Below are 24,222 nucleotides of genomic sequence, written 5' to 3' on the forward strand. Positions count from 1 at the left end.
TATTTTCCTTGTGAAGAACTCAAACTTTTGTTTTATAGACAAATCAAGTACAAAAACAATCAATCAATAAAGGTATTGGTGGTCCGTCTCCTGAAGCCGATTCCTTTGGAACCAAGTTTCCAACGAAGAAGCTGGAAAAACTCAAAAGTCCTCGAGTCAAAGAAATGAACGAACGAACATCTGCATCGGTCCGTTATCGACCGATTATTGCCGATCGATCGATACTACGAGGACTGAAGAGAGTGTGACAGAGAAACGTCAGTTCATCTTCCACCGCTACATCACCGACGGCAACGCGCTGCTGCTGCTGCTGCTGATGACATCACAGAGGGGGCGTGGCGTGAAGGCGGGGCTTAGGGCGTCGTAGAGACGGTGGACGGCCACTTCGACCATCTCCCTCAGAGAGTCGTCGTCCGCGCAGGTCACGGCCTGAGGGTCAGAGGTCAGAGGTCAGAGGTCATCATGGTGTTATCAGCTGATTATTGAGTATTGATTTATACCCAGGGTTCCTACACATTTGAAATTTCCAAATTCCATACTTTTTCCAGACCCTAATTTCCAGACTTCTCGGTAAAAAAATTCAAATAATTTGTGATATTTGAGTAAATAGTTGTGCATTATATAAACAAATCATGCAATTAATCATTTGTTTTCATTATTCTGAATGTGTAGGGGAGAGCGGGGTAAGTAGTGCCAATTTTTACTTAAATTGCCTTTAAAGCAAGGGGATTATAATAATGCCCCCAACTAATATTTAAGCAATATATCACTCCAGGCCGTGGTATATGCTCATTATACCACGGCTAAGGGGCGTTGTTCGGCCCGACGCGAAGCGGAGGGACGACAACCCCCTTAGAGTAGAGCATATACCTACCACGGCCTGGAGTGATATATTGCTTTTATAAAACGGTTACAAATAAAGGCAATATAAAAGAGGGATACGCAATCAATTTCATGTAGTTTTATTCAACCAGAAATATATTATCCAATAAAATAGCCTCACTGTGAAAAAAATAGTCCCACCTCTCCAGACGTTAGCTCCAAATTAGCTCTGCATCTCGTCTTTTCCTCCGCTTTTTTTCAGGTTAATGTCACTGCTCAGTCCACTCTACCGTTGTTAACCGTCCCCGCAGGTGAAAGTTCACCTCAAACATGTGAATTCAACTACTTTAGTCCGTTTTTTAACATCGTAAAAACATCAGCTGTGTTTGGCTACGGACTGCAACAGTCCGTTGTCATGGATACATGACAACAACTTCCATTCATACCAGTCATACGTGCCTGACGCGGAGTGATAGCCTACGCTGTGATAAGGTTTTAGAATAGTAGCCGTGGTATATGCTCAATATACCACGGTTAACAACCAATCAGATTGCGGGATTTCACCTTTCCGTTTTATAAATGTACATATAGTTTAGGATGTTGTGCATCCCTGGGAACAATCACTTTGAATCTTAAATCAACTGTTTCAGAAATATAGCTTTAGAAAAAAAAAAAAAAATCTGGCACAACTTGCCCCCGGTGCGGGGTAAGTTGTGCCATTGGAGAGAATTCACTGGGGTAAATTGTGCCATTGATAATTGAAGTAAAACAGATAATTTTAATCTCACAAATGTTAATGCTATATAAAAGCAAGACATTCAATACAAAATTAAAGCCAGAAGCGGCGATGATCGGGCCCTCGCTTGTCCCCATGTAGTCGTGGAGGCCTGAGGCAGGCTGGGGGCTGTGGCACAAAGAAACGCCATGTTTTGTTCATCCACCAGACTACGAGCACAACCAGACTGGGCAGGTGTGTTCAGGGGCGGTCCCTCATCACACATGTTAAGTTTCAAGCGAATCCGTGCCCACTGCCATGTTTCTCCTATACACAGACAGCACTGCCACTGGCACAACTTAACCCAGGCCCCATGGCACAAATTACCCCACTCTCCCCTATGCCATTATGTTACCAAATTATTTCCAGGAGATTGTAGCTATAGGTAGCACATACAAAAATAATTAACCCAGATAACTTCAGATATAATAAGACCAAACCCAGATAAGTATTAAGTATTAAGCCAGATCATTTCCATACAATAATTTCCATTTTCCATACTTTTCCAGACCTGGAAATGTATAAAATCAAATTCCATACTTTCCCATACTTTCCATACTTGCGTAGGAACCCTGTAAATACCATTATGATGAACCAGACGTTAAAGGGATAGTTCAACATTTTGGCAAATTCTCCTATCACCATAATTCCCTTGGTCGACCAATAGTCGTCATTAGTCGACTAATCATGTCACGACTTCCTGTATCTGGCCCTTCAAATTAAAAGCCCTATAGCCTTTCATATACAGTTCAGTCATATTGATTTTGATTATTTTAACAAGACACGGCTCCAAATGTTTGTTTTTTTTCCTGCGAACAATCGACCATTGAAATTTTGGTTGGCTAATGATTTTTTTGGTCAACCATAGAGCACTGGAAAAGTGAGTAACGACACGCATTGGTCCAATGGAAGCGCCTCCTGATGGCGGAATATGGGTGTTGCAAAAGCGCCCAAGAACTGACATCTCTGCATTGTTGGTGAATGAGCAAGTGTGGTATTTTCAATAATTTAAGGACATTTATAGATCACCCACGTTAATAGCATCATTGAGGACCCTTTACAGATAAATATTAACACATAGGCAACACACATACATTGGAGTGAATGAGTTTTCTGGGTGCTTTTGCAATACCCATATCCTGCCACTCGGGGCGCAAAACCCTTACCACGGGAGTCAATGGTGGTGTCGTTACTCTCTTTTCCAGTGCTCTAGTCAACCAGTGCTTGGTCGACTATTTGGGAGCAGCCCTATTAAATTCTGTGCAAAAAGATGTTGAAACAGTTTTCAATAAAGTAGTGAATTTAAAAGTACATGGGTTCTGTTTTGTTTTTGTTTTTTTAATCGTGGTATCGAATTAGTATCGAGAATCGTGGAAATTCACAGGTATTGAGGTATCGACTACTGAAATTCTGGTATCGTGACAACCCTATACTGTAGGCGAATTTGCCAAAATATTGAACTATCCCTTTAATGTTCGTGTATAGAATAGATGTCAGACGCTGGACTCACTCTGGTCTCTGGGTCGATGCACGCCGTGACTCCGTCCACCGTCACACTCAGGCTTTTACTGTCTTTGAAATTCACGCAGTCGTCCCCGAACATGTCGCTGAAACAGAAAAAAAACATTTTACCAGGTGAAAACAGAAAATCTTTAATCTTTATCTTCATTTAAAAGTTTTATTCTCTTATATTTGGATCAATTAGGTTTAATTTTAACTTAAAAAGTGTCAGATTCTACAGTTTTGTCCGATATTTTAACCATTAAAACATTTTCGAGGTGTAGCTACAGGTGTTCAGACTCACTGCAGCATCAGCTCCAGTCGCTCGACGAACAGCTCCATGTCGAACGTTTCCTTCCTGCCCTCGTGGACTGAAACAAACAAACAAAAAAAACAAACAAACAAACGTCTGTAAAGTTTCTGTTCATCAGTGAAATTAAAATAAATTCCCTCGTGATGCGTTCACTGACATTTCTGGGCGGTGGGGTTGGACTGGACCTCCAGGATCACCGTGGTGACGGCGTCTGCGTACATGTCGTTGAGCGGGTTGGCGACCCACTGAGACGAGAACATTTTCATTATTATCATTATTGATTTATATTGCTGCATCAATTAGTTCATAGAGTTTTTTTACTTCAATTGTCTGTTGTTTTTACATTTTTCTCTTTGAGTTTATTGGTGTTGAGATTTTTGAAGTGTTTGAAAAAGTGTGATAAAAATAAAAAATTGTCATAATTATTGTATATAGTATCTGTATAATGAATGTATTAACATGTAATAACTGGTTAATAATGTATCTGTAACCAGGTCTGAGTGAGATCTGTGTCTAAAAACATAAATAAAATTATAAAATATACAAAATAGTTTGAAATAAACATGTAGAACAAATACTGAGCTTTAATAAAAACCTGACTGCAGCTACATAATCATGTCATAAACTGTATATTTAATGTTTATAAACTGGTTTAAATAAAAACGGACGTGTTCGTGTGCTCAGAGTTAATAAAGTTTTGACAAACAGGTGAGTTTTAGCCACTTCAGGCGACATGTGGTGGATGATGAGTGTAAAAAGTGTCGTGTTGCGTTCGAGTGTCCGACCTCCAGTACGACCATCCCGGCCTCGTGAACCAGCGTGATGCTCTTAAAGATCTTCACCGTGATTTTCTCCGTCCCCTCGACCTGCTCCACGTCGCCTGAAACACACACACACACACACACACACAAACACACACACACAAACACACAGAGGAAACAGGAAGTTACAGCTTCTACTGCAGCATAGATATATATATCAGTGGCGGCTGGTGACTGAAAAAATTGGGGAGGACAGGAGGAAAACCAGTCCACGGTGTCATGTTATTTTAGTCAACTACCTATCTCTACTTTCTTATATTCGATTTAATTTGAGTAATAAAACAATGACGTACAAGACTTCTTTAAAAAAACATTTTATTAAATGATAAAAGTCTGTTGACATCAGGACCATGAGTGGAGGTGAGTGACTTTGACATCAGGACCATGAGAGGAGCAGAGATCCTGTTGACAACATCAGAGGTGCAGAGTGAGCAGAAATCAAACTTTGTCAGTTTCATAGTAATTGGAAAAAACACTGAGGAAAAAAATTATTGAACTATTAAGTACTCACCTTTTCTTTAGAATTTGTAAAGCCACAAGGCAGAGTGACTTTGACATCAGGACCATGAGAGGAGCAGTGACTTTGACATCAGGACCATGACACGGAGCAGAGAGCCAGGTCCGACAGTGCCAGGCTATCCCTCTCTGAAGCAGAGGAGAGGTCGGCTTCACTCCCGTCTGTCTTCACAGAGTCCACAAAGGGTTTCTGATCACAGGGTTTCCAGCGCTGCCGCCTAAAAAAGTAGCGATATTCGCCGCCGCCGCCCCCCTTGGGACGATCGCCTTCATTCATCTCCGCATCCTCACACACACATAGGCTACACACCACAGAGAAACGCGCATGCATAACAGCAGCGCGCGCTATAGGTGCCGGCCTTTCGTGTAAACAAAGCCTGGTCATTATATGACACCCGGCTATTAATTAAATGTTTGAAAAATAAATGAGACTTATAAACCGGTGCGACTTATATATGTTCTTTTCCTCTTCATGACGTATTTTTAGGCAGATGCGACTAATACTCAGGTGCGACATATAGTCCGGAAAATACGGTAATTAGTGGGGCTCGGACCGTCGGACAGTCACCGGCATGCCAGCCATCTGCTCTACCCACTACGCTACCGCAGCAGTTTACAAAGACTGCAGGACAGCACAGCACATCACACAACACTCATTAGTAGCCTACACTCGCCCAAGACAAAGTGCGTTGCTGTTCCGTATTATGTCCCGCTGTTGTGCCGCTAAATATCTTCTCCTTCCGCGCCTCGACCCCAGGTTACCGTTGTGACAGTCAACGCGAATGCAGCTGTCAGAGTAACTACACGACAGCAGCATATCACAACAAAACAACTTCGTTGCTGCTCCGTATTGTGTCCCGGTCGTGCCGCTAACATTATGTCCTCCAACCGATTCCAATATCGCTGAAAACTCCATATTTCTTGTCCGAGCATAGCTGGTAGTGAAAGCTGTAAAATACATAGCGGTATTTCCTGTTTACAGCTGTATAAATGTGAGAATGAAATTTGGGAACTGTTATTGGACCAACCTGCTGTCAATCTTGTGTTCTGATTGCTGATTGGTACAGAAGAGCCTCCTCCGTCATGACGTCATTTTACGTGTCTTAGCCAATCACAGGTCAGGATGAAGACATCCTAAATGCATTGAGTCAATGGAAGAAGATCCCGCCCCGAGGCCAGTTAGGGAAGTAAAAATCTTGCCACCTCCGTAGAGCCCCCACCTTCCTGCTCCCTGCTCCTCACACAGCCTGCTCTGTCTCCTGAGCCTGCTGGCGGCGCAGTTGAGCCGTTTTAAGTGGATTTTCTTCCAAAAAACAAACTTTTTTTATGATAAAATACATATATAATATTTTATAAATTATACTGAGATTTGGTAATGATTTATTTCAACCAGTTACTCTTTCTTAAATAAAAAATAAATTTTCCTTTTGCCTCTCAAAAATAGAGGAGGACCAACCTCCTCTGCCTCAATGGACCAGCCTCCTCTGATATATATATACTGACTAGATGCCGCGTTCCTAGGCAACTCTATTGAGTGGAATGCGTCAACGCGGCGGCCATCTTGGTCCGGGGGAAGCCGTGTCTAATGCTGCGTTCGATTGCACTCGGAACTCGGAAAGATCCCGGTCGGAAAGTCCGACTTCCGAGGTAAATGCGTTTCATTGCGCAACCTCGGAAAACATGGCCGGCCACAGTAAGCTCATATATCTTTCGAGCATCAAAAAGTACTGCTGGGGAAGAACATTAGCTGCTTGGGGGAGAGAGAGAAATAGAAACGCCACTTCTGCAACACACAGTCTTGAACGCAGCAGCGAGGGGAATCCTGCATGTGTCACAGCGAGCCGTGCAGATTCAACTCTTGCTGCAGTACGCATGGAACTAGGCTATATTCCCTTTTCCACAACTTCTCCCTTCTAGGTTGGAAAATAAATAGCCTAAATAAATAAATACCTCTCGCGGTGTGCGACGCCATATTGCTGTGACGTAATTCCGACCGACTCGGGCTGCTTGGATCCCATCCGAGTTCCCGAGTCGGAGTTCCGACTTCAAGGGCCGTTCTATTGCATTTTTCCGAGTTGGAGGTCGGATCTTTCCGAGTTCCGAGTGCAATCGAACGCAGCATACTTACTGCACTAGTCAACAGAGGCAGACGTCTATCAACCATTAAAATCGCCATAACTCACCAAATATTCAACCGATTTTCAAGCCGTTTGGTTTATTATAAATGTCAGACATATATTTATGATACAACAACAACAAAAAATCTTTGAAAAAATGTTATAATTTTTGTTTTTATGTATTAAACATACACTTACATACTCAGACACACACCCACATGCATAAACCAGGGATTCCCGCAGCGCTTTCCTGTTAAGGCGGCCGCCTTAACAACAAAGAGCTGCCGCCTAAACTAACGTCTTAAAAAAAAAAATGTAGCGATTTCTAGACCTTAAACGCACCGCTTCCATGTGACGTAATGTACGTATCTGCTGATGCCCATCTGCTGCAGCGGGGCAGCACGCAGCAGGTGACAGAGGAGGAGGGATAGTTAAGTTCGTGAATCAGAGCCGTAGCTGGACAACTTTATCGCTGCACAGCGACCGCGCGCACCGTTGCACGTCGCTCCAAGAGCCCGGTGCGTCCTGTCTGCAGCGGAGACACGGCCACTGAGAGGCTGAGTGAGGGGACCGGTCCTGTAGGAACGCGCCTTTTAATGAATCAAACCAAACACCCTGAACAGTACGAGAGGGAGAGACGACTGCAGCAGTTAAAACGGAAGCTCCTTGTCCCAGCATGTCGCCCACTCCGTCCGTGGCCGACAGCTTTTAAAACAGTGTTTCCCAACCTTGGGGTCGGGACCCCACGTGGGGTCGCCTGAGATTCAAATGAGGTCGCCTGAAATGTCTAGTAGCCTAATTGATGAATTTAAAAAAAATCTGACCAAGAAAGTTTAGGAACCACTGTTTGAAAAGACACTCGGGTTTTTTTGGAATGTACTTGCATAGATCTTTCAGCACTCACAATGGGCCGATATAAATGAAAAACTTTATTTAACTTCTAAAAAAAATAGCTTTGATGTAGCTAAGCTACTTTTGTCATTTTATTGTAGCGTAGCTTGCTACATTTCTCTGGTGGGTAGCTTCAGTGTAGTGAAGCTTCATTTCATGTAGAGTAACTTGTAGCTTAGCTCACTACATTTTCCAAGTAGCTTGCCCAACACTGTCTCACACACATACACACCACAGAGAAGCGCGCATACATAACAGCAGCGCGCGTTGAAAGCGATCGATCCGCTCGCGCCCCCCCCCCCCCGTCAACAGATCCGCGCCGCCGCCGCCCCCCCCCCGTCGACAGGTCAGACACCACCTTAACTAACAATTTTTCTGGGGGAAACACTGATAAACACACTGAAATTTGTTTTACAAGGGTCTGACCGGTCTGACTGCTGGTCAGACGTTTATTATGTCTATGGTCAGAGACCCCGGACCAAGATGGCGGCCGTGTTGACGTACGCTGAGAAGCAGAACACGGCATCTAGTCAGTATATACTATATCTATGCTACTGCAGGAGGAGGAGGAGGAGGAAGAAGAGGAGGAGGAAGAAGAGGAGGAGAAGGAAGAGGAGGAGAAGGGGGAGGAGTTAGAGGACGAAGGGGGCGGAGCCAACTCACCTGCGAGGCTGCGCAGCTGCGTGACGAGCAGAGAGATCGGTCCAGTGAACGGGATCGCCTGAGTCTGCTTCACCGTTCCCATGGCGAGGTCGGTGTAGTCTGAGGAGGAAGAGGAAGAGGAGGAGGAGGAGAGGAGGAGGAGGAGGAGGAGGAGGAGAGGAAGAGGGGGAGGAGGAGGAGGAGGAGGAAGGAGAGGAGTCAACTCTGTTAGTCACTCCATCGTTCATGTCTCTACTTCTCTTTCTGTCCTCTCTTCTGTATTTCTAAGTATTTCTTCTCTCTTTCTGCTCGTCTTTTTTCTTCCTACTATCTTTTTCTTTCTTTGCCTTTTTTGTTTCTTTTCTTTCTCTCTTTTTTCTTTGTTTCTTTCCTTCTGATTATTTCTTTCTTGTGTTTTCTTTCAATCTTTCATTGTCTTTCTTTCCTCCTCTTTCTCTCTTTTTCTTCATTTCCTTCCCTCTTTTTTCCTTTAGTATTTCTAAGTATTTCTTCTTTCTTTTTTCTTCCTACTATCTTTTTCTTTCTTTGCCCCTTTTGTTTCTTTTCTTTCTCTCTATTTTCTTTCCTTTTGATTATTTCTTTCTTTTTTTTTTTTTTTAAAGTATATTTTTTGGCTTTTCATGCCTTTATTTGATAGGACAGTTGAGAGTGTGACAGGAAATGGGAGGCAGAGATGGGGGGAATGACATGCAGGATAGGGCCGTCCGACGCGGGACTCGAACCGGGGCCGCCTGCAGCGAGGACTACAGCCTCAACACATGGGGCGGGTGCTCTACCAACTGAGCTAAACACCGCCCCTTGATTATTTCTTTCTTGATCTTCCTTTTTTCCTGTTTCTTTTCTTTCTCTCTTTCTTTATCTTCCCTCTTTCTTTTTTCTTCGTTTCTTTCCTTCTGATTATTATTTTCTTGGTCTTCCTTTCTTGAATTTCAATCTTTCATTGTCTTTCTTTCCACCTCTTCCTCTCTTTTTCTTTCTTTCCTTCACTCTTTCTTTCTTTCCTTCCTTACTTCTTTCTTTCTTTCTTTCTTTCTATCAACCAACCAACCAACCAATCAGTCCAGATGTTGAGGTTTACTTTCTGTGACAGAAGCAGCTTGAAACATTTGATGACAGATCAAAAACATTAAACATTCATCAATTATAATAAGTGTTTGACAATACACACACACACTAGGGATGCAACGGTTCTCGGTAAAATACCGAACCGTTCGGTACGGCCTGCACGGTGCAATACGCTCTTGGACCGCGGTATTTCAGATTCAGCTTCCATCAGCTCTTACTGCTTTACAGGCAGCTGTGCCGTGTATGTGTGTGCCTGGCCGTTTAAGGCGAAAGCCCGCCCCCGCCAGTCGATGTCCAATCACTGTTGAGCCTCCAGACACTCACAGTGACTCCCCCCCTGCAACTGAAAGTGCAGCTCACACACAGAAGAGGGGGAAAAAAAAAAAAAAAGAAAACAAACAGGCGGCAGCATGAGCGGTCGCTAATCGCGGGGAAAATTAATTAGTTATTAGCGCGATTTAGCACATTTAGCTTTTATTAGAGTTCCAGCAGGACTCTGTCCATGCACACTGCACGTGTGTGGTCGCGTGTCCGCGCGCGATAGAGAGACCGAGGTCGAGCAGGAGTTGACTGACAGGGATGAGAGGTGGTGAAAGGCTGTTTAAAAAAAACACAATAGACTAACTCCTTCTTTCCCAGTGAGAGACTGTGGCTGCAGCATAGTGACGTCTTCCATGACGGCAATATAGCGCCATCTCTGTTTGAAAGCTGCTTCAGATTGTTCACCTACTGAAAGACTAAAGGAGTGTGCAGAGGGAGGAGCTAGGGGCTGTTCACTGACAGTTCAGGTGTGTGTGTGTGTGTGTGTGTGTGTGTGTGTGTGTGTGTGTGTGTGTGTGTGTGAGTGTGAGTGAGAGAGATAGAGGAGAGCTGTATTAGAAATATTAAAAATAACAAACATTATTTTGGGAGAAAAAAAAAGTTCTCTGCACAAAACACATACCGAAACCGTACCGAGAACCGTGGCCAAAAACCGAGGTACATATCGTACCGTGGGCTACCTGTACCGTTGCACCCCTAACACACACACACACACACACACACACACACACACACACACACAGTCTCACAGACACACACACACACACACACGCAGACTGACTGGAGAGGTCGGACGGCGTCAGGATGTGGTAACTGAAGTTTCTCTTCACCAGGATCCCAGAGACTCTCTGACCCTGAGAGCACTTCTCATCCGCCAGCACGCCCATCACCTGCAGCACAGCACAGCGGAGCAGAGCAAAGCATGCTGGGAGTTAACAACACGGCCCACACCAATACAACAACACAACAACAACACACACACACAACACACAACACACACACACACACACACACACACACACCTTGGCCAGTTTCTCTCCTCTGAAGTTCAGCGTCACGGCTTCAGTGTTTCGCGGGTTGTGGACTTCGATGTGAACCTCGTCGTTGTCTTCGTACTCTCGGATCAGAGCCGCCTTCAGCCGGGCCATCTCGTTCTGCTCGCCGTGCACCAGGATCTGCACACACACACACACACACACACACACACACACACACACACACACACACACACAGACACACACAAACTGCATTAAGGTGGGACACTACAGGTGAATAGGGTAGAAATTTAAACTAACAGATATCACCATGAAACTTCCCAAGTTTATCACTCACATTAAGACAAATATTTTTTGTATTACAAGTTTTGTCAAGTTTTATGTTTAAATATGTAAATGAGGCAATATCTGATGAAATATGCGCTAATTTGCATACATTTCCAGAACCGAAATCTGAACAATGGATAAAGAACCTTTCAAAATTCTTGTTTTATTTTGTTGACATATCAGAGTCAGAAGTTTTTACAGGGGGGATTTTGGATATGTCTTTGTATCACTCTGTAAATGAGAAAATACTGTCACCAGCCCTAAAAATTCAAATATCGCCATGTTTTTAGGAGTAAAATGTTGTATAAATCAGGCTGTGGATGATGTATCAACAATCCCCTCTGGAAAAACCTTCAGAATATAGACAGGAATCGAACTGGAAGGTTTGGTGTCTGTAAGTGCTGCTGAAGTGGAGATTTCTAGCTCAAGAGTCTGAGGAAAAACTCATTTTGAGAAAACGGCCTTTAAAGATTTGTACTGTAAAATTCCATAGATCATTAATGTGAATCGCACTTTTACGATTGGTTGCGGATACGGAGGAAACGACAGTTTTTGGATCCACATAATTGTTCAGGAGAGAGAGAGCTTTACAGTGATACCTGACATAACTTTTGGTGAATTTAGGAGAAATCTACTGATGAGAGAGACAAAATGAAGTAAAATAAAAAACCTTAATGTGGATTTTCTACCATTTCTTTCCACTTTTCTGAGAGAAAAATATCCCAAAATCTCAAAATTGATCAGTGCATGAAAAAACAGTGTTTTTGCCTGTTAGTGTGTCGCAATAAACCCAAAGGATCCAGGAACATCGCTTTGTGGATTTAATTAAATAGTGTGGATTTAAATAGTGTGTGTGTCTGTGTGTGTGTGTCTGTGTGTGTTGTTTTTACCACGTGCGGCGGTTTGAGCGCCCGGATGAACTCGCTGGTCTGCTGGTAGTCGGTGTGAGCGGAGAAGGAGATGTAGTCGACCGACATCTTGAGAGGAAGCTTCTGTCCCGACATGGTGGCGATCTCATCAGGCTCCGTCATGATGTGCTGCAACACACACACACACACATATTACACACATACACTAATGTATGTAATGACACTAATGTATATTGTTCAGGGGAGGATTTGAAGGAAGTGCTGAGGACAGTAGAAGTAGAGTTGTTTCAGCTAAAAAAATGGTTTGATATTAATAAGTTATCATTAAATGAAAAGAAACAAAATGTATGGTGTTTAGCGGTGCTAGGACCAATTGTGAAGTAAAATTAAAATTAAATCAAGTGGAAATCGATAGAGTATATGAAACTAAGTTTTTGGGAGTAATTATTGATCATAAACTGTGTTGGAAGCCTCATATAGAATATATCAAGGGAAAAATATCCAAATCCATTGCCATTCTTTATAAAACAAGGGACATGTTGAATAAGAAATGTCTGCATATTTTATATTATTCTCTTATATTTCCATATTTGACATACTGCGTTGAAGTTTGGGGAAATGTTTATAAAACAAACATAGACCCTATAATCAAGCTTCAAAAAAGAGTTATTAGAATAATAAACAAAGAGTGCTATTGTGAACCTACCAACCCACTATTTTTAAGATCTAATGCATTAAAATTTTCAGATATTGTGTTCCTAAAGACAATGGAAATCATTTTTCGAGTAAAGAACAACAGCCTTCCAGCTTGTATCCTTCAGTTATTTAAATTAAGAAAAGGAAACTATAATTTAAGAGGATTATTGATTTTTGAAATGTGTAAAGTGAGAACTAATATAAAATACAAATGCGTTTCAGTCTTAGGAGTTAAAATGTGGAATAAGCTCAGTGATGAGTTGAAGACATGTAGTTCTTTGTTGAGTTTTAAGAAAGCCTTGAAATGTGAAATAATGAAAAATTATAAAATACAGTAATGATTATTTTCATCTTATTATTGTGGACTGCTGACATTCTAGGTAATTTAATTTCATAGAGTGTAAAGGATAGGCAAATATAAGCCTTGGGCTTCAGCCTATTCCCTTTTCGGTCACTGTATGATATTTTCTTTTTTTTTGTGTGTGTGTGTGTGGTTGCAATTGTGTATAATATGTTTTGGCTAAACTGTTCACACAAAATGGTCGATTTTGATGTTGGTGTTGTATGACCGAAATAAACAAATTTCAATTCAATTCAATTCAACATACACACACACACACACAGTACATTAAATAACCTGTGTGAAAAGTTTAATCATTTAAAATAATATAAATATATTATTAAAAGTTAAATCCCAGCAGCACTTGAACGCAACACGACACACTCTTCTGATCGGTCCTATGTCGTTAACACAGGAGTCTGTCACAGATTCAGATTCTTGTTACGTAGCCACATTAAACTCAACATTATCAATAAAACTGACCGGACTGATCCAATACTGGGAATATCTATCGATGCCGATCAATAATATAATTTAAATAAGAGTCTTATTTTATTCACAGGGTATATACAGGGATCTTGAAGTTAATTTTAAAACCTTTTTAAGACTTTTTCAAGACCTTCTCAATATTTTTCAACACCTCACCGCCGCTTCAAGCTGTAGCCATTTACACTAGTGACACTTTTAACTGAACAGTTTTAGTTTGTGATAAAAACTATAGACCACTATGATACAACAGAATTCAAAATAGGCTGGGATAATAAATCAAAGGCAAAAAAACAAAACGACACATGGCATAAAATGAATAAATTCACACACTTTTACAATGTTTTTTAGGACTCAAACTCTTAGACAGCTAATTTAGACAAAATACTTTCAAAATTTAAGACTTTATAAAGTCGTGAAAAGACTTTTTAATACTTTTTAAGGGTCTTAATTTTCCCAAAATTGATTTATCACCTTTTAATACTTTTCAAGACCCCGCGGATACCCTGATTCAGATACACACACTGTAAAAGATCTTGTTTCAGCAATTACACTGTTCTCAGTCAGAGTTATTTGTGTTGTTGTTCTTGCCATCGCAGTTATTATCACCAAACTGTAAGATACCGATTAAAGGAGAAGTTATGAATAAAGAAAGATGCATTTGGGGCAGACAAACTAATTTTACAGCTGTTATTGTCTATTTTTATTTATTGCTGTGATTGTTTGTTTTATTTCACTCTCTCACTCTCTGTTGTTCTTAACTTGTCTCCAAAAGTGAACACAGACCTGACACAGGGTATCTGCAGGTTTCAGCAAGTCAAATTTAAGACTTTTTAAGACCTTTTTAATGCCACCTTGAATGAAATTTAAGACCAAAAAAAAAAAAAAAATCCTATAAATATAGGCTAAGCAATGGTTGGGGATCCCACTGTACTACAACCTCAATGACAATCAGTCAAGTTTACTTATTGTCTGTTATTAATAAACAAACTGATAATCAATACAAAACTAGAAAAAGCACCAAGGAAGAAAGGAAGGAGTCTGCACGCGACTGACACTGAAATCACTCACACAACTTTTACTCAAGGACAATGGAAAAATTAGCAGAGTATTGAAATGAGTACCAGACCAACAATGACCAAACCACTGTAGGAGGGCATACAGGTGCATCTCAATGAATTAGAATAAATGTAGACAAAATGTATAGAAAAAAGTTTAAAAAAGCATTTTTAATATGGAAATGTTTGCTTTCTGATAAGTTGTCCATGCAGCGGTGCGCCGCGGACATTCACGAAAAAACAAACAAACAACGAAACCGAATGCGCGCCGCCAAGTCCGCTCGGACCGCGGCCACTCGGACCAACAGGTCCGCTCGGTCCAACGTCAACGACGGCAGGAGACCCAACGCGATTTGGCGTATCACTGCCTCCAGAAAGACTGTCACGTTACCGGGCTCATACCAGAGCCAGTCTATTGACAATATTAGAAGTTCTCTGCTCATACGCGCAGGCAGGCCAGGGTTGCCAGATAGAATGAAAAATATCCCCCACAATATTACTTTTTTTTCCTTCACTAATTAGCGGGAGAAATTACCGAGAGCAGCATTAGTAAACCACAACAAAAACACGTGTAGCCTTTTTCCCCCCCTCATTTTTCCCATTGACGGAAATCCGCCGTGGCGACGGAGAACTTTAATCCATGAATTTAAGACCCTTGACTACTGTATTTAAGACCATCTTAGAAATTTCTGATAAATTTAATACTTTTTAAGGCCTTATTTTTAGATACATGAATTTAAGACTTTTTAAGACTTTTTAAGGATCCGCGGATACCCTGTGACATTTCTAAAAACCAGTGGAGGAAACGTTTCACTTCCTGTGATAATAATTTTTTTTAAAAACTGCAGAAGGGACCAGAGGTGTCGCAGGTTCGATTCCCACCTTGGCGAGCGTCCCCTCCACGCAGTAGCCGGCGATGATGACGCCGTTCCTCTTGTCCGTGCACCAGCTCTCAAACAGCTCCCGGGACAAACCGCTCTGCATCATGCCGGGCGACGCCATCACCACGCTGGGCCCGATGTCGTCGAAGTGGTCCATGCTCTGACACACACACACACACACACACACACACACACACGTCAGAAAACAAACGACAACGACAATGGAAACAGGCAATAGCATACATAGGGTTGCAAAATATCGGGTATCGGGTAATATCGGAAACTTTCTATGGGAATAAACGGGAATAAATCCGAAATTTACAAAATTGAAGGTTGGCCCTTAATAAGCAATTAGTAATATTTTACTCAACATTCATGTTTTTGTTGTTCAGTAAAATAGCTGATTGTTCATACAAGAATTAGAACTTGATAAAGTTCTACTCACAAATAAATCCGTTGAAATGTCATGTGTTTTAATTGTATTGTTATTTTGCATGGATGTCTGCTTATGACGAAACAAAATATTTACATTTATGTTTGGATATGATACAGTTTGTTTAAATTACCCCAGATTTCCAGTTAATCCCCATAAATTCCCATAATTTCCCATAATTCCCATGGATATTTTCCAATTTGGAATAAAAAACTGGAAATTTTCCGCCCCTTTGCAACCCTAAACATACACAATGTACAGGTAATACTCAGAAAATTAGAATATCGTGAAAAAGTTCATTCATTTAAGTAATTCAACTTAAAAATATATTATTTAGACTCATAACAGGCATTGCAAGATATTTCAAGCTTTTATTTGTTAGAATTTTGATTATTATGGCTTACAGCTTATGAAAACCCCAAAATCAGAGTCTCAAAAAATTTGAATATCACATGAAATAAACAGAAAAATTAGTTTAAATAAATGAAATGTCAGCCATCAGAAAAGTATAATCATTTTGTGTACTCAGTACTTGGTTGGGCCCCCATTTGCCTGAATTACTGCTTCAATGAATGAACTTTTTCACGATATTCTAATTTTCTGAGTATTACCTGTATACACTGACAATACACTGACCAAAACAGACAAAACAGAAAACAAAGGACAGAACAAACCTGACGACACAATAAAACAGGACAGAAAAGTAAAAACAAAAACAAAACAAAACAAACCTTCAGGTTGCTGATGTGCTTGAAGACGAAGGGGTTGTTGATGTTGATGGCCTTGCGGATCTTGTCGTTCATGGCGTTGATGTAGGTCTGGTACACGGCCATGCACTTCCTGGCCAGAGACGAAGCGTAGAAGATCGGGATGTCGTGGAGCTCCGGGTGGTTCTGCCAGTACTCGTCTGGTCCACACACACACAAATAAAGTTAACGAACCTACTGCTATGACTATAGGGATTATGGCAATGGACCAATTTGCCAAAATGTTGAACTATCCCTTTAAGGTAAAAATCTTGCATAGTTCCTCTTTAAAGGTATAGTATGTAGGAATTCCCCCCATCTAGCAGTGCGGTTGCATATCTGAACGTATTCTTGATGTTGCATTCACGTGAAATCGGGCAGACGTCAGACAGACAACAGACGCTGCATGTAACAGGATAAACAAGCGTCTATGTAAACAAGTGGTCCGCCAGCACGAGGCAAAACAATACAGGCGTGACAATATGTTGTCATGGTGATGTCGTATTGTTTACCTGACCCACGTTTTACCGTCTTTCTCTCGTCGAGTAAAATGACATCCGGTTGGTTTGCCGACGGCCGTCTGCCTGACTGCACCTGAATGCAACACCAGTGCCTCCGTCCTTCCTCACACTACACAGTGGCAGGGCCGTTGTATAGGGGAGAAAGGTGATGATAATTCTAGGGGCCCAGCGCCCAGTGGGGCCCATAAAAAACCCCAGTAGTCTAATCTTTGTATGACTGATTTATTCTGTGTAAGACCCTGACTAATACTCATAGTACACTGTAAAAACTCAACATCCTTCCAAGAATATTTGTCTTATTTCTTGTCCAAATGTCTCATTTCTAGTCAAAACTAATCTCTTTCCACTTAAAATAAGACTCATAACCTAAAAATTAACTTGTTTTTAGATAATTTTCACTTGTTTCAAACTAATTTTCACTTGAAATAAGTAGAAAAATCTGCCAGTGAAAGCAAGTTTTTTGTGCTTGTAATAAGGAAGAAAAACTTGTTCCACTATCAGATTTTTTCTACTTATTCCAAGTGAAAATATGCTTGAAAGAAGTAAAAAGTGTCTAAAAACAGTCTTATTTTAGGTATAATGATATTTGTTTTGACTAGAAATTACATTTTGACTAGAAATAAGACAAATATTCTTGGTAAGATACTTGGGTTTTTGCAGTGTAATGTTGCATTAGCATCAAAACAAGGTAGGCTACTAGGCTAAATAAAAAATGATAATACATACGTAGTCTAAGGCTGTGTTCGAAATCACCCCCTATCACGGATGTAGTGCACTATATAGTGTGTTCGCCATTTTGTAGTGTTGTTCGAATTCTCCGCGATTAATTTCATCCACTATGTAGTGGATGACAAAACACCCACAATGCACCGCGAAATTGAGTGAACAAGCGATGTACACTACTTTCTACTCCCGTATCCCACAATGCAATGCGGTCGTGTTTTGCCAGAGAAGAAGAGGAAGCTAATTAGCATGTTAGCTACGATTTATTTAGGCAATTTACCAAAAAAACTCCTCAGACATATTTGCCTTCGCTCCGTTTGCCTCGTCTGAGGAGCAGGAGTTGGGCAGCAGCATCCGAACATTAACAGGCAGCATTAAATCAATCTAATTAAGAAACTGTAGTAGAATATGCATTAAATACGATCTGACGAGCTAAGCTAATAGCCACAGAGCCGCTAACGGCTCACGGTCGGGACACACAACAGCAGTTTACCAAACCAAACTTCCGATATTTCAACAGTTTATTGTCCGAGTAACACAACCACACATAATCACGTCCTAAAATGTTCCCGCAAGTGTCCGTTTTTTCTTATTTTATTTTTTATGTGTCCGGTTTGTTTCATACATCCATGGTTTGTTTACATGATTCTCGGCGCGTCTGCTTCCGTCACAGCAACACCTGGCGCATCAGCTGACGCAACCACGTCCAGAAAATTACCGTCTAGTGTCCGAATTCTCCTCCCGTCGTTCCCTACATCGTGTACATGATGTAGTGCACTATATCATATACATGATGTAGTGGATAGGGAGTGAGTGAGTGAGTGGATGATTTCGAACACAGCCTAAGAAAAAAAACTGGAAAAGTTAGGGGGAGGGGCCCACTTTAGTATTCTTTAAGGGGGCCCAGAATTCCTAGCAACGGCCCTGCACAGTGGTGACAGTTTTAACAGGCCGAGCCGACAGCTCCGCTGAGTTTCCGTGGTTACCTACGGTCACGATGCAACATGGCCGCCTCGGTTCGGTGCGTCGCCCACTCATGTATTTGTAACGACTTGTAACAACTCATTCTAAGGTACCAGAAAGCTTTCATTTGTATGCGGGTGTGATTCGACTTCAGTGAAATACGTATTTATGAAAGCAATATTAGATTTTTGCTACTAAAAAGCCAAATAAGTTACACACTGGGGCTTTAACGAGTGTGTATGGTGAATGAAAATGTTTCTGTGTGATCCATAGACAGAAACACGTCCCTTAGTTTAATCTTGTAAATAAAACTTGAAGCCTGAATTTATTTTTCCCTCAGCTGAAGGGAAAGCGCCACTCTTAGGTCGCCGTGCGTCGTCATGGCGTCGTTGTTGCCGTGGTCTCACCGAGGATGAGCAGCAGCTCCTGCGCTCGGCCCAGAGCGAACACGGGGATCAGACATCGACCTTCTCTGTTGACGATGTCGTGGACCGTGTTGCAGAACCGAGCCTCTCGCTCCTCCCGCTTCTCGTGGATGTGAGTCCCGTAGGTCGACTCCTGACACACACACACACACACAACAAACACACACACACACACACACACACACACACAAACACACACAGGTTCAATGTTAAGTGTCTGTGCTCTGTGTTTAAATAAAGTTTGAACGGTTTGAATGCTTCCACTCACGGTGATGAGGATGTCTGGTTTGACGCTGGGGATCTCCGCCGCCATCAAGTGTCTGTCCTCCTGACGGGAGAAGTCTCCTGTGTACAACAACTACACACACACACACACACACACACACACACACACACACACACACACACACACACACACACACACACACACACATATATACAGGGATGCAAACGGGTCAGGACCAAAAAAGAGAGGTATTGTCTGGCGGGGGGGGGGGGGGGCTCACCATTAACAATATCACAGAAAAGTCAATTTCCAGTAGTTCAACCCCAACCAAGTATTGAGTGCATATAGATGGACAGTTTTCAGAAGGCCAACATTTCTATATTAAAAATGCTTTAAAAAAATAAAATCCTTTGCAATATTTCAATTTTGGAGATACTGATTTTTAGGTCTTCACTGAATGTTAGTCATAATTATTACTATTAAAATAAACTGAAGAAATAAAGACATGGGATTTAACATCCCATTCGGTGTGTAATGGACATATAGGCCTATATAATGTGTTAGTTTCACTTTAATTGAACACATTCTACATGGCGGAGGCGACGTCTTTCCACTCAGGGCTTCCTGCACCTCTGAAACGGGGCAGAGCTCCATGGAAACACCTGCCTGACACAGCAACGTAGGGAACCGTGCACGTCCGTGGAGCTGTGCGCCGCGGACGTGCACGGGGGGAAAAAACGGCGTCACCGCTTTGGGTAACGTGGCTGCATGTCGCGCGTCTACATTGGAGGACGGCTGTTATCAGTATAATCAGAGACCATGAATGAGTTCGCCTCACGTGATTGTCACTGTCAGCCTGTTAGAAAAACATTTTACTGACCCCAGCTGAGACGCTGAGACCCCCCCCCCCTCAAAACAAAAACTCTTCGGATCTGAACGATTCACACAAGTCACCTAATTGGTCATGAAAAAAGCTAGTTTCGCTTTTCGGCGCGCTGTTTGCATCCCTGTGTGATGTTCAGGGACAGTCAGGACAGTCTGAGGACTGACAGCTCTGAGGTTGAAGTTTATATTAATGCACCATGACACTGTGGCAGGTCTCTGTACTAGGGATGTGAATCTTTGGGTGGCTCACGATTCGATTCCGACTTTTAGGGTCACGATTCGATTCAAAATCGATTTTCGATTCAACCGATTCTTGATTTCTTTTTGCGATTTTTAGTTTGCTTTATTAACACCAGACCATGTGAAAACGTTGAATGATGATGATGTCTACAGACTATTATATCAGAAGCCATATTTCCCCAAAAAAATGCACATCACATGTTTCAGATTTATTCAGCAGCAATATATTCGAACCATTTTAAAGTAAACTGCTACATGAAGCTGATTTTATAGGCTACTCTCTTTTCAAAAGCCTGGACTGAAGGATGTGAATATTTGGGTGTCTCTTCGATTCAAAATCAGTTCTCATGCACATGCACATGGACATGTAGCCTATCTGTAACAAAGGCTGCTAAAAAAAAAAAAAAAAAAGAGACGGCACTCTGCTCTCAGGCCAGCTCACCTGCAGCCTGTCTGCAGCGCCACAGAGGAGCTGTCAGAGCTGCTGCTGCTGCTGCTGGTCCTCTCTCTTCAGCCTGCTGTTTGGCTGCACTTTGTATGAGTTTAAAAAAGTGAAGATCTAACGTCACCTGAGCACCGATCAGCTGATCCAGAGCGCAGTGGATGTGGCTGCTCACACCGTGTCCTAACTGGATGCGACGCGAACGAGCGTCCGACAATCGCGTCACATCTGACGCTCTCTGTCCACACTGAATCCGTGCGTCTGTTGTCATGGAAGCACATCAGCTGTGCGCTCGCCCGCTCGACAGACTGGAGACGTAACTACCCGGTTAAAAGATGGGTGAATTGTGCCTTTTAAACAGAAAACAAGTTTCTTGAAATATAGAGCCAACAGCAAGTTGTCTCTATAGTGTAGGAACACGAGTTGTAAAAAACATAATGCAGGGTTTTCTGTAACATTATAAGACGGCGCACCGCCCCCCGCCCAAGATGAATGAAGAGGCTATTAAAAAAAAAAAAAAGTCCGCTAGTCTCCTTGAAGCGGCTGTTATGTGTCTCTCTCTGGCGGTGTCAGCTGATGTGCACATCTGCAGCAACCCAAACAAATGCACATGTTACTGTTGACTGGCTCTATTCCAGCCACATGATTGGTTCGACGCGGTGGAAATCTCATTATCATTGGTTATTTGTATTGTCTGCCAAAACATGGATGAATGAAACCTATCGACCACGTCTCATATTTCTATTGAGGAAAAGTTATTTCACAATTTATAGACACAACACCGACAAGCACTGAGAGCCGCATGTTGCAGTGACGTTATATAGGCTATAAAAAAAAAAAACCGCAAATAATAAGCCGACGAAAAGGTGCAACTTGCCACTTAACTTCTTGTCGATGTATTATTTGCGGGGGCTTTCGGGGGATCTGCTGACGGTGGAGGATCTGGGACTGATTGACTGTGGACCACCACCAGTCTGATCAGGTCCATCACAGCACAGCAGCTGCAGCACTGCCCCGCTGTCACATTACTCTCGCGTATCAGCTCAATCTGTTTACATTAAACCGACATCAGGAGAATAATGAGAATTATGATTAAAAATATATTTGTTTCGAATTTTGGCCCGTGGATCATGATTTTTCGCATTCTTGGTTAAAAAAAAAAAATCCTCTAAAAAAAAAGACAGTTGGGATGCATAATGTGTCTCATAACAGTATACTGTGCGTCACGCTAGGGGTCGGTGGTGTTTTATTCTAGGGGTCGGTGGCGGCTGTGAGACAGCAGCGGCTCCACGGTGAGGGGGGGGGGGGGGGGGGGGGGGGGCAGCTTCTGCTCACCTGACTCTGTGCAGCTTCTTCATTAAATCCAAACAGTCCGACACAGCGACGCACTGCTCCTTTGACTCTAAAGTCTCTGTAGCTCATCAGCCCGGAACTCGCCGACATGGATCAGAAGCGACGGCGGCGTTTGGCCTCAGTGTCTCGGACTTCCAGAGCAGCTACAGAGCACCCAGCAAACATTTCCTCGACCTGGGTCGAGATGGAGACGTCCAATCTACGTCGCGTCACGTCGTGACCTTAATTCGACAGTTTTTCAACATGATAAAATAACATCTGAGTAAATATGACATACATAATGAGTCATTTTAGATCGGATTAATTGGTTAAATACTGCCAGCAAACATTTTCTCAATCCGCGTCCAGATGACGACATCCATCAGACGTTGCGTCACGACGTGACTTTATTTAGACTTTTTTTCGACATGATAACATTAGGGGGGATACGATCTCACATAACACATATTTAACAAAAAAAACACTGCCAAGAATGATTTCCTCTATCTACTGCTGTCTAGTGCTGTGTGGAGATGAAGACATCCAGTCAACGTCCAGTCATGTCAGGACGTAGATTCCACCTCTGATTAACGTTGGGAAGGCGGGTTGATATGACGTCTATCTGAGGGGTGAGATGACCGGCGGATGACGACGTCATTTCAACGGCGTTTAGACGGCATCGGTTTACGTTGTTAAAAACTATTCAAAATGATGGAAATATGTTTGTGAATGGGAGAAAACAATGTAGTACCATCAAGTGTATTGGCGGGGTGGGCTTAAATGTTTGTTATTCTAGCATCCATCAAGGAACTATTTTCCTCGCGTAGTGAACGCACCTGGTTTCAGCTGCGGTGCGGCGGCGGAAGAAGTTTTGAGTCGGCGAGGAGGAGGAGAAGACAGACGCGTGTGAAAGGTGAGCTTCGAAAAATAGTGTAATTTAAAATGAAAATGTGCTTGGTAAGACATTATACGTTCATGAGTTACATGTTAAAGTTCTGATTTTGTTGCTGCATCGTGTAATGTTACAGATATCTGCTGCATGTTATTCGTAACCGAGCGGCGGCTAACAGTAAGCTAGCAGGCGAAACAGCAAGGCCTAACTTACCCTGATACATCGAGTGTAGCATCGATGTTACACCGAGTATATGTTCACAAATTGTACATTTTAAATTCAAATTCATATCAAGGAAACAGAGTAACCTCTTAGAAAAAGAAAAGTTTGCTGCTGTGAAAACTGTATCACTGCATTATTTTTTTATCATAAGCAACATGCATGGCTATGACCTAACAGTATGACAAACATTTTAAGGTCATGACACACTAACGTTACTGAACTTGATGATGTCATATTTAGCTATCTCTACCTGAAACAGGACTATATTTTTGTGTCTCTGTCTCTCCTATAGGCCTGTATTGATAACTATCTTTTCAATATCTCACTTTACAGGTGTATTGCTGTGATAAAGAGACGCATACCAGGTAAGATACACACACTAAGGGTGATGGGGGCTTGAATGATTGTGAAGATTTTACCATCATTGCTCTTGTTATACACAGGGCCTACAGTAGGCCTATCCATATCCCCACAGCAGCACAGAAACTTAAAATGGGGGTGGGCGGCTCTTAGAGTATTTAGGGATAGTTCACCCAAAATTCAAATTTCACTCATTATCTACGTGCTCGTCTGTAATGTCTCTCTTGTATTGAAGCCCCGACATGAGAAATTTTTCCGCATGTCAGTACAAATCACGTGAGAATTCCATTGACAGAGGAAGAGCAGTGTACCAAGACACTGGGAGCTTCTGCTTAAAATATAGACTTATTTCACTT

The 24,222-nt window shown here is 42.1% G+C and overlaps 1 protein-coding gene across 1 annotated transcript; it reads right to left on the reverse strand.

Moving 5' to 3' along the window:
- Positions 1-221: 221 nt before the first annotated feature.
- Positions 222-19,633, reverse strand: LOC146968564 (cleavage and polyadenylation specificity factor subunit 3-like). The gene is made up of 13 exons (XM_085759269.1): positions 19,536-19,633; positions 19,250-19,400; positions 16,621-16,796; positions 15,458-15,616; positions 12,017-12,163; positions 10,827-10,979; positions 10,586-10,694; positions 8,419-8,517; positions 4,196-4,290; positions 3,568-3,655; positions 3,402-3,468; positions 3,108-3,204; positions 222-429 (listed from the first exon to the last, which is right to left on the reverse strand). The coding sequence occupies exons 1-13, from the start codon at positions 19,578-19,580 to the stop codon at positions 277-279; spliced, it is 1,539 nt and encodes a 512-aa protein (XP_085615395.1). The 5' UTR covers positions 19,581-19,633; the 3' UTR covers positions 222-276.
- Between the last annotated feature and the right edge of the window lie 4,589 nt (positions 19,634-24,222).

The sequence above is a fragment of the Trachurus japonicus genome, chromosome 18 (genome assembly GCF_045865225.1).
Source record: "Trachurus japonicus isolate A0001 chromosome 18, Traja_1.0".
NCBI classification, from domain to species: Eukaryota; Metazoa; Chordata; class Actinopteri; order Carangiformes; family Carangidae; genus Trachurus; species Trachurus japonicus.

Coding starts and splice junctions, on each gene's coding strand:
- LOC146968564 (XM_085759269.1), bottom strand. CDS start 19,580: ATGGCGGCGGAGATCCCCAGCGTCAAACCAGACATCCTCATCACC. Junction 10,980..12,016: donor CGCTCAAACCGCCGCACGTG/GTAAAAACAACA, acceptor GTGTGTGTGCAG/ATCCTGGTGCACGGCGAGCA. Junction 3,469..3,567: donor CAACCCCACCGCCCAGAAAT/GTCAGTGAACGC, acceptor TGTTTGTTTCAG/TCCACGAGGGCAGGAAGGAA.